At 38.6% G+C, this 16855-nt stretch overlaps 1 protein-coding gene across 1 annotated transcript in view; it reads left to right on the forward strand.

Moving 5' to 3' along the window:
* The window catches only part of UBR4 (ubiquitin protein ligase E3 component n-recognin 4), a 3959899-nt gene that overhangs the window by 3059697 nt on the left and 883347 nt on the right, over positions 1–16855 (forward strand). The window contains 1 exon segment of the mRNA XM_044087073.1: positions 16689–16827. Coding sequence (XP_043943008.1) covers positions 16689–16827 — 139 coding nt within the window.

Here is a 16855-nt window from a genome sequence, read left to right on the forward strand (position 1 = left end):
GTGACTGGCTTAGAGTCTGACATGGCTCCAGCAATTCTGACCTTGTGGGTTCTGTCCTTGAGCCAGTTTGCAACCCATCTTATGATATATGGGTTTACATTTAAGCTGGTGATTTTATCTGTGATGCCCAAGTGGGGTATTGTGTCGAAGGCTTTTGCAAGATCAAGGTAGGCTGTGTGAACTGCCTTACCCTCATCAATGGCCTTAGTGACTGTTTCAAAAAAGTCGACCAGGTTCAAAAGGCAGGATCTGCCCTTGATAAAACCAAATTGGGTAGGATCCAGTGTCTGTAGGTCCCCAATGTCTTTATTTATGAGTTCCATAATGATCCTCTCCATAGCTTTGCAGACCAGGCTCGTCAAGCTGATGGGGCGGTAATTTCCAGGGTCCGTAGAAACACCTCCTTTGTGGAGTGGGACCACTGTTGCTTTGGGTATGTATCCTGTAGTAAGGCTAAGATTAAACAGCAGCCTGTTAGTTCAACAATCTTAGTTGTGTTTTAAAACTGAAGATTCTGCAGAGGTAATTGAACATGTGAACATTTCTTCTGTACATTTGGATATATGATTTTACTAGCGGTTAGTTCTTTTAAATGAATTGTTCATTTTGCACATTAAAGTATTTTTATATAATTTTCTTAAAATCAGGTCATCCTCAGTGTGCATGTTTATTTTTGGTCAGTTTTATTCATGCTTGCTTATTTATTTGCGGCGGTGGTGCTGCGGTAGCGTTGTCGCCTCACAGTTTAGACGTTGCCCGTTCGATTTTCAGTTAGAGCGTCTTCTGTGTGGCGACATGCGTGAATGGGCATTCCTTCGTTGAAGGTTCTGCGTTAGGCCCGGTAAAGCCATCACGTAAAAATCTACTGTCAATCATTAGCGGACCGGAGTTCCGCTGTGGCGACCCCTAACCGGGAAAAGCCGAAAGACACAATTAAAATGTATTTTAAATATCTGTAATTTTGCTTTTAGAAGCTAATTGATGTTTAGCATGTGACATTTCAAACAGCTACACTTTAAATAGCTGCATTTTGCATTAGTTCTGTTTGTCTGATGAAGTCTTGCTCATAGAAGCAAGACGAAAGTGCTTACACAACTTGTTTGTCGGAATTAAAACTTGTCTCAGTGGATTATAACTTGCCTCAGTGGGTTATATTTTGTTCCTTGGACTGGTCTTCCACCTGTGGTTGTTTTTCAGCATTTGTTGCAGTTATATTTCGCAAGTTTGTTAGTGGTTTATAGGGTTATTTATTTAATTTCTGTTGCAGGATACGATGTTGGCCAACCATGACAGTTCGGAAGTATGCTATTCTACATTTTCAGCTTTTGATGATTTTGTTCGAGGTTTTGGTGTTGATATTTACGTTTTTGATGTTTTCAACATTTGATAATATAATATAGACTCTCTTTATTAGTTCCATAATCCTTTACATAGCCTTATAGATAGGACTGGTTAGGCTTTTGGATCTGTAATTACCAAGTGTGTTGAAGCCCCAGTTTTGTGCATGGCATTTATTGTTGCTGGCCTCCATTCATCTAGTACAAAGCCTGTTTTGAGGCTAATATTGAATAGCATCTGTAGGTGCAGGTACTGCATCTGAGAATTTTGGAGAGGAGAAGAGGGTGTTGATAGAGCTGAATTTGTTTGCTGATAGATTGGCTACGTCCTCTGGGTGTGACTTTGTGATACAATTTACTATAAACTCTGTGCAGTGCTAGGCATTTATTTTGAGGTTTCTAACATACTTAAAGAAGGCCTTGCAGTTAGCTTTCACTTGGGTGGCTGTTTTTACCTTTTGTCTGTCTGTGTGTGGATTTGATTAGGATCCACAGTTCCTTGTTTAATTTATCTAGACTGTTTTGGCTTCTTGACAGCTAGATTTACATTTGTGTGCATTCATTCTTTTATTGCAGAACCTGTTTATATTGGGGTTCTGCCATAGGGGTTAATTTTTGAATTGAACATATTTATTTCTGATGGGGGACATATGAACCTCTGCAGCTGTTTATATAGGTTCATAAGTTGGTACTAGGCTATCGGCCCTAGGGCCCATACAAGCCTAGCCATAACAATTCCCTGGATATTTCTTCCCACAATATTTACTTCTCTGGACCCCTGTCTAAAAGGGTGACTGACATGATCGCCAGGGTGAATTTCCTCATCTCCCATCCAATTATCAAGGTACCACTTGAAGAGGGCCAATGAGGCGCTTTGCTTGACATGTATGGGCAGTCTATTCCAGAGTATGGGGAGTCTCTGGATCAGGAACCTATCCCTCCAGCATGTTTTGTTCATTGTGATGACAAGGTTTAGATCCCTGGAGCATGTGGCTCTGAGGGATTGGGATTTCTTTAAGTGGAGCATGTCCAACAGCTCAGGGTTGGACATGGCCTTGTATGTTAAGCAGAGATCACCTCTGAGTAGACGATATGCCACTAAGAGTATAGCTGGAGTTTTTTTTAGATGGTCAACATATGACATCTTCTTTAGGCCTGTGATTCTTTTAGTGAGGTATTTCTGTGGCCTTTCCAGCTGTTGCAGATGTCTTGTGAGGTACATACCAAATGTGGCATTATACTCTATAATGGGTCTAATGAGGGATGAGTACAGTGGGACAATGACCTCATTTTTTCTGGATGAAAAGCCCTTCGTGATGAGGTGTGCCACATAGAAGGATTTCCTGACTGTTGTGGAGATGTGGTCATCGAAAGTAAGCCCACTGTCCACCTGTGTCCCTAAGTCTCTCATCACACTTTAGATGTTTAGTGTACTGCCACCTATTTGGTAATTCATGGGTACATGTTTTTTTTCCAAAGGGGATAACTATGCATTTCTTGGCATTAAGCTTGAGCCCATGGCTCTGGCACCAGGCATCTGTTTCTGTAAGGCTCTTTTGTAGAATATCCACATCATTTGGGGATTCAATAATGGCTCCCAGTTTGCAGTCATCTGCGAACTTTGTTAGCCAGCGTCCCTTAGTGTTGGCCTGTACTTCAGAGAAGTAGATGCCAAACAAGAGTGGTCCCAGGACTGAACCCTGAGGTACTCCACTTGTCTGGAGCTGGATTAGGAGTCGGCTACTTTTACAGTCTGGGTTCTTTCAGTAAGCCAGTGGGCAACCCATCGAGTGACGTAGGGATTTATGCCCAGCTTAGTAAGTTTATCTATGATTCCAGAGTTGGGGGATGGTATCAAAAGCCTTTGTGAGGTCCAGATAGGCTGTGTGGACCGCCTTACCCTCGTCCACAGCTCTGGAGACTGATTCGAAGAAGTCATTCAGATTCAGGAGACAAGATCGGCCCTTCACAAACCCAAACTGGGTGGGGTCCAGTGTTTGAAGGTTGCCAATGTCTTTGTTTATAAGTTCCATGATGATGCGTTACATGCCCTTGCAGATCAGGCTTGTCAGACTGATAGAACGGTAGTTCCCGGGATCCAAGGCAGATCACCCCTTGTGGAGTGGGATAACTGTAGCTATGAGCCACTCGGTGGGCACGAAGCCTGAGTTGAGGCTATGATTAAACATGACACTTAGGTGAGTTGTCAGTTCATTTTGTAGTTCATGTAGTACACAGCCTGTGATGTCATCTGGTCCCATGGATGCTGTATTCTTAGCTTTGGAGAGTGCGGTTTCTACCTGTGTGGCCATGATTACTGGAATTTGGCAGTCTTTTGGTATTGAGATGGTCCCTTAGGGGGTGAGAGGGGGGTGAAGTTGGCACTAAATCGATATGCCAGGATATTGGCAATATCCTTGGGAGCAGTATATTTAATGCCATTCTGTTGTAGCTCAGAGCAGATCTGAGAATTTCCATTTAGATTCTTAACATAACTATAGAATGCCTTGTGGTTGTCTTTGGGAATTTTTGGCAATTTTTATTTTCGTAACTAGCTTTTGAGGATTTTATGAGGGATCTCAGCCTCTTACTGAGGCTGGTGAGAGAGTTTTTTGCATCCTGGGATTTTCATCTTTTCTGCAACAGTTTTTTCCTTCTGTTGTATAGTTTGTTTATAGCAGGGGACCACCAGATTGGCTTCCTTTGTTTGGAGGTGAGCATCTTGGTTCTGTTTGGGATGGCACGATTCATGCACGAGTGTATATATGTATAGAATCTGGCAGTAAAGGATTGTGCATAAGCAGTGTGGTCATTGAGTTGGAGGAGGCTTTTGGATTCAGCCAAGTCAACATTCAGTTTAAGTAAATTAGCCTTCACATAGTGTCTGAATACTGAGGCATTGTAAGATGCTTCAGACTTCAGTCTTGTATGGAATGTGACTAACTTGTGGTCTTGTTTAACTAGGATTAGTTATAACTGGTGGGGAATAGAGCTGCCCCATGTTAATAAGCATCATGTCAAGGATTTTATTATTTGTGGTTGGGATGTGGACTAACTGGTCCAGAGTTTGTGTTGGTCTAGAAATCTCTGGGCATAAAAGTTTGATGATGTGTAACCCCCCCAGGTTCCTGGAGGGATAGTTGAAGTTTCTTAAGAGAATAGTGTTTGGCTTAAAACATAGGGGCTCCATGCTGGGCTAGGTAGGAGGTATGGGCCAAGGGGGTTCATGGAGGGCTGTAGTTACCTATGCTGTGATGAGGGATATTTTTTTGTAGTACGTTGGGCATGGAAAAGTTCCAGTCTTTATCTTGACTAAAGAGTCTGGAGGTGATTTTTTTTTAAAGGAATATAGTCTCATCTCCACCTTTAGTGTAATCCTCCTAATGTGGTGGGCCAGTTCTTGTGATAGTTATTGAATCCATACACTAATGGTGAGCTTTCACTGATCTTGAATCAAGTCTCTGCGACAGTGCATATATCAGCATTTTCCAGGGTTAGTGTGCCTACAGGGTGTTGTTTTATTGTTTAGGCTGCTAGCATTCAATACTGTAATGCTGTTCTAGATTCTGTTAAAGCTTTAAAAGACTGATATTGCCTAAAGAAGGCACTGTGGAGGTTGACAAGGTTTTGGCTAATATTTGATAGCCTTGGAGAAGGGAGAGTTGCAAGTCATCCCTAGCCAAACATTCAAGGATAAAAAAAGGAGGGGATGGCACACAGGACATTAATACAAGTCTCCACACGAGGAGCAATGTACATCTTAGCATAAGACCAGATCCTCTTAGTGCAACTGCTAAGGGGGAGTGTTTAGGCTTGTAGGTAAAGTATTGGTTTGGATGCCTACTAACTAATAAGTGTGGATAGAGAAAATTTGATATGAGCACCACACCATGTAGGTAGCAAAGTAGTCTGTCTAGATTGCCTATGAGATTGCCTTTGACTTGCAGTGATGTACTGCTCTTTAACTCTGTAGTTTGTCCAGATGTAACTGGTAGGAGGATTGTACTAAGGATCTGTAGAAAATTTGAAATCAAAAGCATCTTCATTGATGAATGCAGCATTGCACTGTGCTGTGCTGAGTGCCATCATCCACTGTTTAAACTGAGTGGAAGAAGTGAAAGAACTAGAGTGAGAGTGAGAGTGAGAGTGAGAGTGCGTGTGTGTGAGGGAGTGTGAGTGTGTGAGGGAGTGTGAGTGTGTGTGTGAGGGCGAGTGTGTGTGTGTGTGTGTGAGGGCGAGTGAGAGTGTGTGTGTGTGAGGGAGAGTGTGTGTGTGTGTGAGAGAGAGTGTGTGTGTGAGGGAGAGTGTGTGTGTGTGTGAGGGAGAGTGTGTGTGTGTGTGTGAGGGAGAGTGTGTGTGTGTGTGTGTGAGGGAGAGTGTGTGTGTGTGTGAGGGAGAGTGTGTGTGTGTGTGTGTGTGTGTGTGTGTGTGTGTGTGTGTGTGTGTGTGTGTGTGTGAGGGAGGGAGAGTGTGTGTGTGTGTGAGCGTGTGTGTGATGATTACTCGTATACCAGGCATGAGAGGAGTAAATTCATTCCACTGTTCAGGGAATGTCGAGACGCAGGTCTGAGATTCAAACTGCTGTACCCAGCTGTCTTCAAGGTATTCTTCCCTGGAGGGACAAAATCATTTTTTGATGAAGACCATGCTAAGGAGAAAATACTGAAGTTTGTCTAACAAAAAGTGAGCTGTGAAACCGAAATTCTGCTTCTTGTTCTTTTGGTAATAAAGACCACAGAGAGTACCTGTAAAATCTTTTCCACTGTTTCAGTGGAAAATGGAGAGAAAGAGTGGAGCACATTGGAAAAGAAGCAAAGACAGAATTTGGGAGATGGAGATGAACAGTAATGAAACAAGTAACTTAATGTGGGATTACAATGTAATAATTATATTTGTGAAATATGACAGAACAAGAAAATCTGGAAATATTGGACTTTTTCAGAATTTGTTGGACTTGAGGGGGACACTAAAGTATATGCCCTACTTCATGTCATTAATGTTAGGACAAATACTTTGGGGGATCAAAGAGAGGGGAGAAAGTTAACTTAAGTAAAGAAAAAAATTTTTTTCTTAATAGTATAATTTTTGTCTTTTTTCTTACAGTTGATGTATGTGACTTATACTCCTCCATACTTCAAGATCTAGGCATAGAATGTGTTACTGAATTTATGAAGAACAAAGGGGCAACTAATAATGACCTCAGATTGACAGAACAACTTTTGGACATTATTTTGTAAAATAACTACATTTCATTTAACAATAGATTGTTCCTCCAAAAAATTGGATTTGCTATGGGGTCCCCATGTGGGGCAGGCTTCTCCAATTTAGTGATAGCATACTGGGAAACTAACTTTGTATTTACAAGCCAATGGAAAGAAAGAATAGGTTTTTACACAAGGTTCCTGGGCGACATTTTTCTTATAATTAATGGGGACAGTTCCACAGCTGACAGCTTAGTGAAATTCTTCAACACAACAGGGGCCTTCTTGAAGTTTACTAAAAACTATCAAGAACACAAGATCCACTTCTTAGATGTGGAACTGTGCAAAATAGACAGGAAGTCAGATACACTGCAAAAATTTATAGGAAAAGTTCTTATTCAGACTCGTTTCTGCACTTTTCCAGTTCATATCCCCTACACCAGAAAAAATCAGTTGTAAAGGGGCAACTGGTACGTGCAGCTAGAATGACAAGCATGGAAAAGGATTTTAGTGAAGAATGTAGGTTACTACATGAGATGTTCACACACAGAGGGTACCCCAACTGGTTTTTATCAAATATTTTTCATGAAGTAAAGGTGAAAAGTAGTACAGGAGTGTACAAACCGATTTTGGACAACCACATTGTCACACTAACAAGTAGTTTAACCATAGAAGAAGTACATACAGTACAAGAAGTGAGGGAGACTACAGTAGCTTTTGACCAATCTACAGACACTAGTAAAAGTTTTTCCCTTTCATTAATTTTAACATACAGTCTAGTAGCCTTAGACATTCAAAGAACAGTAAGGAAATACTGGTACTACTTGTCAATGGATAAAGACTTGTTTAACAAATTAGGTGAATTTCCCATTATTACTTTTAGACGTGGTTTCAATTTGAAAAATTTACTAGAAACACCTTACAAACCAAACAGGAACAATGCGGGTACACACAGATGTGGCACATGTAAGTATTGTAGATACATAGATAGTGAAAAATGTTTTGTCATTAGAAAGGAGAACTTCTACATTAGAGACGTATACAATTGTAACACCAGATCAGTTGTGTATTTAGCCCAATGTCAACAATGTCCAGCATTCTACGTCAGTAAAACTGACCGCCGATTGAGGGACAGGATTTATGTGCATATATATGCTATTAAAAAGAAAACAACAGACAATGCTGTAGCTAGACATTGCGACCTTAATATTGACCATAGTTTCAAGTTTAAAGTTATTTCCCATATAACCCAAGAAGTGAACAAGAAACGCACAGATGACAGCCTGATTAAACTGTTACTAGAAAGAAGTGAACTTAACTGGCAACTACAATTAGATGCTTGTAGTGAACCAAGACTTAACGAAACATACTCCATTTCATGTATACTGAAACTCAAGAGTTTATTTAGGTGAAAATGAGAACTTTAAGGTCTGTCTTCTAGGTTCACCTTTTATTTAGAGGTAGCAACAAGACTATATACACACAGACAAAAAATTAGTTTTACAGACCCTGAGGGATGCAGTTACAGAACACCATTTAAAGATATTTTAACAGTTACTGGTTTTCAAAACATCATTAAAAACATGTTTTTTCAAAAAAAAAATGGATAAAGAATTCTATAAAAATTTAAAAAAATGTTACATTTAAATTTTAGAAAACAATTTTATAAGAGTTTGAAGGATTATTTAATAACTTTTTAAGAACTGGTAGTACGGTTTCTATAATTTTGAACACTAACATTTTATGTATGTATGGCAAATATTTATTAACATTGACAAACTGTAGATGTTTTATTGATTGTATACTATTATATATTTAAGTTATTTAAGATAGAGTATTTTATTCATGTAACCACTTATATTTGATATTAATTACAAGAAAAGTAGACTGGTTGCAGAGTCAAAAACCTTTTTAGATGTACATAGTACATTTAGGTTAGTGGCATCGACCTTAGTAGAACACAAACTGTATAACATAGGTCTTTAAAATACAACATATGATTTAACTGAATGAGCATAGTATAAAACTAAAATAAAAACAGATTACAGTACTAGGCGATAAATAATGCACCCAGTGTAATAGTACGGGGTTCAAGGTAGACACCCACTTTAGTATCCTTATTTTTCCCTTAATAAAGACAACGTTAACCTTAGGTTATGCTCAAATGAGCGGTAAGGAAATATACCTTTACATCTGTAGTGTTTGAACAGAACAAACCTGATAGGTCAACACTGCATGAGGAGGGAGGGTATTTTTAAGCTGTTGTTTGAATGTATTCTGCTTGTCTGAAGAAGTCTGGATAAAATCCGGACGAAAAGCGCTTAACACAATTTACAAGTTTCATCTATTTGCCTGTCTTTGTTTTTTAAGTACTTTTCAGTCCTATTTATGTGTGGAACTTGGAAATAAAGGGATAGCTTGACTACTGCTGGAGTGTGGTGACTGGTGCTTAAAGTTTAATTTACATAATTTTTGTGGTGTATGGTTTTCTTTGCATGTTGTAGAGTATGTTTTCTCAGTTATTTTTAACTGTAATGAGGATTGTAAATAGGTGCTGCTGTTATTTTTTTTCCGTCCTCTCTTCTGTCTCCTTGCTCAGTTTTAAGAAATGTAGGCACTATAATGTAAAAAAAGCTTGGTTAAAAGAGCATGACAAAAGAAAAATTAATGTGCTTTTTCTCATTCTGTCACGGGGGAGTGACTGGATTTAAGGACCTTAAATTGATTTTAGTAACAAGTTTTAAGAGAAAGCAAGTAAATGAAAAAGAATATTGAATATTACAAGGCTTTTTTCTAGTAAATGAATGTATGCTTAGTAGCAGTTCTGTATCTGGCTCTTATGCCCCATGGAAACAGTCTGATAGAGAAGTTGACTGGTTCTCACGTCTCCATGGAGACAATCTAAAAGAGAAATTGGTTCCAGTCTGGTGGAGAGTGATTGGCTGGGGCGTTGTTTAAGACACAATTTTCTCTGAAATCATTCAGGGGTTTTCCTAGCTGGGGGAGCTGTAAAGATGAGACAAAAACAGTTAGCACTTGGTAGATGAACATGCTGCACCATGCATCTTAGCATTGATAACCTTTCTTTTAGGTTAACTCAAGTTTGAGTGTTTGGCTGTCAGTTTGGGACATTTGTTCCTAGTAGGAGGGTAAACTTCAATATTTGAAGATGTATATAGTTTTGTATGTTAGTATTAAATTAATAGGTTTTAGAGGTGTATTAGGGTGTGTTTTTCTGTTTGAGAAATTTCAATAAAACAAAAAGTTTTGTAAGATGTGCCATAGGCTCAAATGGATATGACAAGAAATAATTATATAAAAGTTCAATCTACCAACTGTGTATGCATATAATACAAAAGCTGGGATTAGACATTTAACAAAAAAGGTGTACGTAAAAGGTAGGAATAATAACTTTTTAATACAATGCTTTCTGTAATAGCTTTAAATGTTAATGGTCTCACAGGTAGATACAAAAAAGAAAGAACAGGGAACTCAAAAATATAGAGTGCAAATAGCGATGTTACAGGAGTCAAACTTGGAAAGAAATGAACATGTGAATTTGATAAAGAAAGGTTTTCAGTATGGTTATTCAGTGGAATATGTGGAACAGAGGAAAAGAGGAGTACTTATATTAATTGCAAGAGTAGCTGCAATAGTGATAGAACAGGATGATAAAGATAATAATGGCAGATTTGTAGTGCTAAGGGGCTTTTGGCAAGGGAGGAGGATTACACTGGCATGTATTTGTATTTCACCTAAAACTGCTATAATGGAGTTAAAGAAAATTCTGGGATAAATCCGTTTTCAGCAAGTAATATTACTTATAGGTGGGAACTGGAGTGTGATTTGCAGCAATGAAGATGTGTTTGGGGGGGCAGAAGGGAAAGTATAACAAAGGGAGGGTAGATTTTTGAAGAAATTTATGAAAATACTTGGAATGGAAAATGTGAATTCAGTAATAGGAGTTCGGACTGACTTTGCATATCTGTTCCCCAAGATATAAAAACTGAGCTATGCTAGATGGAATTTACATGTCACAGGAACATGTACATTTAATTTAAAGGTCTTGATATGCACCCAGTAACTACTTCAGATCATGCACCAATAACTAAAATAAAAACACAGGTTAATGAAGTGAAAGTGAGAGACTGCTGCTTTTTTACCTGTCTGTTGAAAAGAGAGGAATTTAAGAAACTTGGGTAATGGAGATTATTCAAGAGCTATTTGAGAGGATAGAAATTACTTCTGAAAGTATAGCTAGGGCGTGGAATAAAATTAAGGTTATGTTTAAAAACAGGGTAGAAATAAAAGAAAGGGAGCTAGGTTAAGAAGTAACAAGAATTATTTAGAGGGACTGATAAATGTTTAAGTATTGCAGAGTAGAGGGAATTTCACAGAACTAGAAGAGGATCAACTGTCGAATGCAAAGCAGATAGTAAGGGATTGCCTCAGTAATATACACGGGTGTAGAAAGATTGCTGTTAAGCACCTGTTTTTTTTTTTTTTTTTTTTTGATAATCACACCAGAGCACAAAAACTTTTAGCACAACGACTCAGACAACAGAAAATAGAAAGGGCTGTTGTCCGTCATAGGGAACCTATAACAAGGAAGGTAAAACATAGTCCTGTAGAAGTATTAGAAATATTTCGGAAGTTCTGTGAAAGTCTGTATAAAGCAGAGAAATGTGAAAGTCAAGAAAAGATACAAGTGGAACTGTTTGTAGAAAAATTAAGTATGCCAAGTTTAGAGGTAAGTGAGGCTCAATTACTAATGGTTAGGATAGGAGGAGATGAGATAATGTAATGATATAACCAGTGTACAGGAAAGTCCCCAAGAATAGATGGTATTCCTGTTGAAGTTTGGAAGCTATGAGGGAATAAACTGATAAGGATCTGGAAAGTTTTGTTTAACAGTATTGGAGGAGGAGGAGAAGTACCAGCATCCTAGAAGAAAGCAGTGGTAGCTGTGATACCTAAAGAGGGTAAATATCTATGAGATCCAGCTTCATACAGGCCCATTTCAATACTAAACCATGATTATAAAGTGTTTATATTTATAATGGCAAAAAGAATGGCAAAAGTGATGCCAACATTGCTAGATATGGGTTAGTGTGGTTTTGTGGATGGGAGGCAAACATTTGACAACATTAACAGAGCATTGATGATCTAGAGGGAAGCATAATGTAAGAAAACACCATTGTTGTTGGTGGGTCTTGATGCAGGGAAAGCAATTGACAGAGTAAGCTGAGACTTTAATGAGCAGGGCAGTGGAAGCATTTACATTTCCCAAAAAAAATATAAGGTTGATTAGGAGGATATTTGAGGGATCAGAGGCAAAAATTAAAGTGAGTGGGGTCCTCTCTGACAATTTCTGCTTGAGCTTAGGAACCAGGCATGGGTGTCCACTTTCCCCTTTGTTATTTGCATTATATTTAGAACTATTGGCAATAAGGGACTCAGAAATTCAAGGATGTAATTGGTTTGGTAGTCAAGAAAAGCTGGCCCAATTTGCAGATGATATAATGTTATACTTGACAAAATAAAAAAAAAGACATTACAGTAGTGTAGAACATTTTGAGATAGTTTCAAATCTTTTCAGGGTACGCAGTTAATGAAGCTGAAACAAAAGCAATAGTGGTAAATTATGTACCCACACATGAATTGGTTCAACAATGTCCATATTTATGGGGACATGATGGAACAAAGTATTTAGGAGTATGGATTGATATGATTCTGGTGTGGCAGCTAAAGGATATGTGGGAAGAGACTAAAGAAAAAAATGATAAAAACCTGAGAAAATGGAAGCTTTATTATATGGATATGCATAGTAAGATACAAGCAGTTAAAATGTTTGTCCATTTGTTGTATGCACAGGTCAGGCATGTTTCTATCAACCAGATGAGAACTTGTGGATAGAAGTTAATAAAGAGCTGAAGGATTTTATGTGGGAGTGGAAGACTGCAAGAGTCAACTAGGATAAGATGATTCTCCCAGTAGAACAGGGTTGATTGGGATTACCTGGTTTGAGGCTGCTTTACATAGCACAAGCAGAAAACTGTAATTCAAAGTGGAAAGAGATGATGATGAAATGGGGGGGGCTCAAGAAATAAGGAGAGACTGGGATTTTGGGTGCAGGCCTTTAAGGAGAATAACAATAATCATACAAAATATTATACCTGTAAAGTCGCAGAAAGTATCATAAGAACTAAGCAAACATGGGAATGGAGAAAGGAGATTCTGCCTATAGGGATGACCGCAGTTAGGGATATAGACAATTGATAAAAGGGGGCTGGAATTTATTGGAGAAAACTGGCAAAGGAACCAATGTATTGGGAGCAAATAACTAGAGAGGGAAAGATGATAGAATGGGAAGATGCCAAGAATTTTAAGATTCAATTAGAGGAGGTTAGACAGGATTAGGAAGAGAGATTGGATAAGCATTTCAGAAAGAAACAATGGGAATATATATGTATATCACCCAAATATGAAACAAAATCTAGAAGATGTAGGATTTTTTGCTTGAAAATGTTTACATAGATATTTTTATACCTCAAGTAGACTCCAGAGAATTTTTCATCAGGTAGACAGCAAATGTTGGAGGTGTGACAGGGAAGAAAGAAGTAATTGGCAACATATTTTCTGGGATTGCTATGACTGCAGAGTTTGATTCCCTGCGGGATGCACTGTCGGAGATGCTGGGTGGGCAGATTGGTGTGACGAGGTAAATGATTTTTCTGAGCTGCGATATATAATTAGAATTTCCTAGACATGGTAAGGCCTTGCTGTGTCTAATTATGGTGGCTGCCAAAAAAGCAATTACTAAAAAATGGAACTCGAAATCTAAACTAGCTGTACTAGAAGCAGTGAATGTATAGTAACATGATGGTGGCTGCCAAAAAAAGCAATTATTAAAAAATGGAACTCAAAATCTAAACTAGCTGTAGTAGAAGCAGTGAATGTATAGTAACATGGATAAAACAACTGGAATTGAGATTTTTAAAAAAGGGTAGGAGCAAGCTACATAGGAAAAATGGAAATTGTGGGAATAGTACAGTGGAGGAATGAGGTTTAAAAGAAGGCAGGACTTAAATGAGCTATGTGATATTTTGACTGAAAATGATTGGATAGGTTATAAGTGATGTATAATGTTTGCAACTGGGACTGTAAGTATGGTTTATGATTTTAAATGCTTGCAACTAGAATAGTGTTGGTGTGGTTTGTTTCCATTTTTATAAATGTATGATTTATATTTTATTAATAAAGATTTTTGTTTAAAAAATAAGGGCAGAGGGCAGAAATTAAATAATGTATGTAATGTTGCTTATGTTATATGCTATATAGCAATGTATGTGAAGTATAATGTTTGTAAACATGAACTTAATGCAGTTTGATTACTTTTATATAAATGTAAATTTGCATATGTCACAAGGGATAATTCACTAAAGGTGTTAAATAATTGTGAGGGGTTAAAGCAATTGGGACCAGCAGTTCAAGTATTCATAGGTTCATTTGTCAAGCCTTTGACCTGCTGGTTTTCAGAAAGCTTGATTGCTTGTGGGGATGTCTTACTACTTTTTTTCCAGAGGAACTACTGGCTGGGTTTCCTTGCTACTGAATGGAAACTTAATCCATGTATGTGTAGTGCGTTGTTTAATTATATGGCCCTGTTTTGTATTTATATTTATTTTATATTTGGGTTCCCTGATTTGATGTTAGCCCGTCCAGTAGCAAATTCCAGGCATGGGCTTTTCAAACAGAACTAGGTCAGACATTGGCTTGTAGACTACACAGCTTCATCTTTAAGTAAGCTGTAAAAATGGAGGGAAAAAAGAATGCGGCAGCTGTTGAAACTTTACTGAGTTCAAATGCTACATGGATATCTGGAGTGACTAGCTGTGCTAATTTAGAATTAGGTGAGCTACTGAATAAACTTTCCTGACTCTATGTATATCCTGGCCAAAATTTAAATTTGTACTATTGTTTGTTTTTTTTTTGTTTTTTAATGATTCAGCCATTTGTTTTAAATCGTAATTTATGCCCGTCTTGGAGAGTCTCATGATGCTGCATTTGCTGAAATTAAAAGAGAGGTCTTTTCAACTGCACCCAGTGTTTATTTTTTGCTGACCACCCTCAATAACTTCTCTCTCTTTGATTTGAAGAAATTATTTTATGCATTTTGCAGTCTTTATCATAGTTGATTATCTGTAGCCAATTTCTAACTTGTATGTCTGAGAGGAATAGTCAGAAAAGAAGCGTTCCCAGTATGGAGTCCTGTGGGAGCTCTACTCTACCCCTCTCAGGAAAAATAGTTGCGCAAGCACTGCTGTTGCTGCCACTTTTAAGTGTGTCCTGCTGCTTACCAGTGTGTTGCCTGCTGATTTACATATCATTTGAAATTTAATTATGTTAATTTGTCAATTGTTTACTTAAGTAAGATAGTCTTGAATATCTTAACATGGTCAGGATAAGCAGTGTCAGCATGTCTTCGTGTACTGCTGTTGCCTATTTAATGAATTCCACAAGACTAAACAGGCGCATCACCTCTTATGATCTTAGATGCACTTCACTGTGAATCTCAATGATTTTATATAGAATACTGATAGGTCTAGAAGAGAAATGTCAAAGGATTTTTTTAGAGCATAGTTTAAAATAGAGTATGAGCTTGCAGATGATTCAAGTGAGGGCACATTTTTTAAACCCTGACAGTATTCCCAGGCAACCCTAAGTCTGATTAGATATTGAGGTGCTTCTTGATTGCTTGATTGGAAGAGGATGCAAGACATTTGTCTACTCGCTTCTTCCACAGAGAAGCGTGTGGGTATGTTCAGGGGCCTTGGAAATTTAATGCAACTATTTGGAGATGCTGAAGCCATTACAGGAGCTTTTGTTACTGTAAGTGAGTAGATAAATGAGGGAAATTACTTATTGGATCCAGTGCACACTCACCTAGAATGACACCTGCTGTGTACCTCAGCAGGAGGTAGAGTTTAAGGAAGAAGCCCTGGCATAGGCATCCCAGCTCCACTGCCTCCTCTACATAGGATTTATTACTTCCCTTCCCACTCTGCCAGTGATGGCCACAGTCAGGCAGGGGCACTTGCATTGCTATCCCATTTCTCTTTCTTGCTAGAAAAGTTGGCTCCATCTGGGAGTGCTACTGTGCAAGGAGGTCTGGAGTCATAACACGTGATAACTTGCAACTGATGGTCACCTGTGAGTATTCAATAGCCAAAAAAGTCAACATCTTTCTTTACAGTACACGTTTTGTGGATGTTTACATATCTTTCCACAGAAGGTGGTAGTGGGAAGGTTTGAGAAATCAGAATCTCATGTAACTGGCTTATGTCCATCTTAAGTGTAATTAGGAGGTTGTAAATAAGGTAGCTGTAATTTTTATACTCTTGGTAAGCTAGTGGGCAGATTTGGTGGACCTTGTTTCTGTGATCTGTCATCACATTGTGTTGTGTAGCATTAAGACTGACTTTCCCAGCTTTGTGGTATAGAGAGAGGCTCATAGGCAAGTACAAGGGCTAGCTGCCCTTTCGGGCCATTTTAAGCTAGACAGTTTGCCTTTCAAAGGTGAGAATCAAACACTGTGTCTGTGAGGTAAACACATTAACCATTATGCCAACCCCCGGAGTACAACCTAGGCATCATTTAACAGCCCTGTCTTTGGAATAACTGGTCGGAGGGAGGGGGATAAAGTGGCACAGACTGCTGACTTCTGTGAGTGAAGTAGTTGCATATGTTTGAGGGCATATGCACAGCAGGATCTTCTCTAGGGGAGACTGTGGAGGGCAGTTTTTACAGTACCTTATATCGGGGTTGAGGGTTGCTTGCTGCCTTACCCGTCATGGGGGGGGGAGACATCCCAGCTCAGTCAACCCATTGCATTGCATCCTGGAGTAACTTAGCTTTACATGCCCAAAGGGAGTATGACAAAAATGGAAAAAGCTCAAATATCCCCTATGGCTTGCCAAATGAACCATTGAGCTGAGAAGAAAGAGGGGTGAATGACTGGTAAGCAGTGGGGGCAAATGAGTAAAAAAAAACAGTAAGCTTAAGTTCTGCTGTCTAATAGGCTACTTCACAGTTGGTGTTTCAGCATGCTTTGTCTGCTATGACATGAAATTTGTCCTTTTCTTTTCAGATCAATTAATTATGATGAGAAAGACCCATTTCTTTGCAATGCCTGCGGGTTTTGCAAATATGCTCGCTTTGATTTCATGCTGTATGCTAAGCCTTGTTGTGCAGTCGATCCAATAGAGAATGAAGAAGACAGAAAGAAGGCAAGTTATTTTGTGTATATTTTATTAT

The sequence above is a fragment of the Protopterus annectens genome, chromosome 1.part1 (genome assembly GCF_019279795.1).
Source record: "Protopterus annectens isolate FY-2018-M chromosome 1.part1, PAN1.0, whole genome shotgun sequence".
Taxonomy (NCBI): domain Eukaryota; kingdom Metazoa; phylum Chordata; order Ceratodontiformes; family Protopteridae; genus Protopterus; species Protopterus annectens.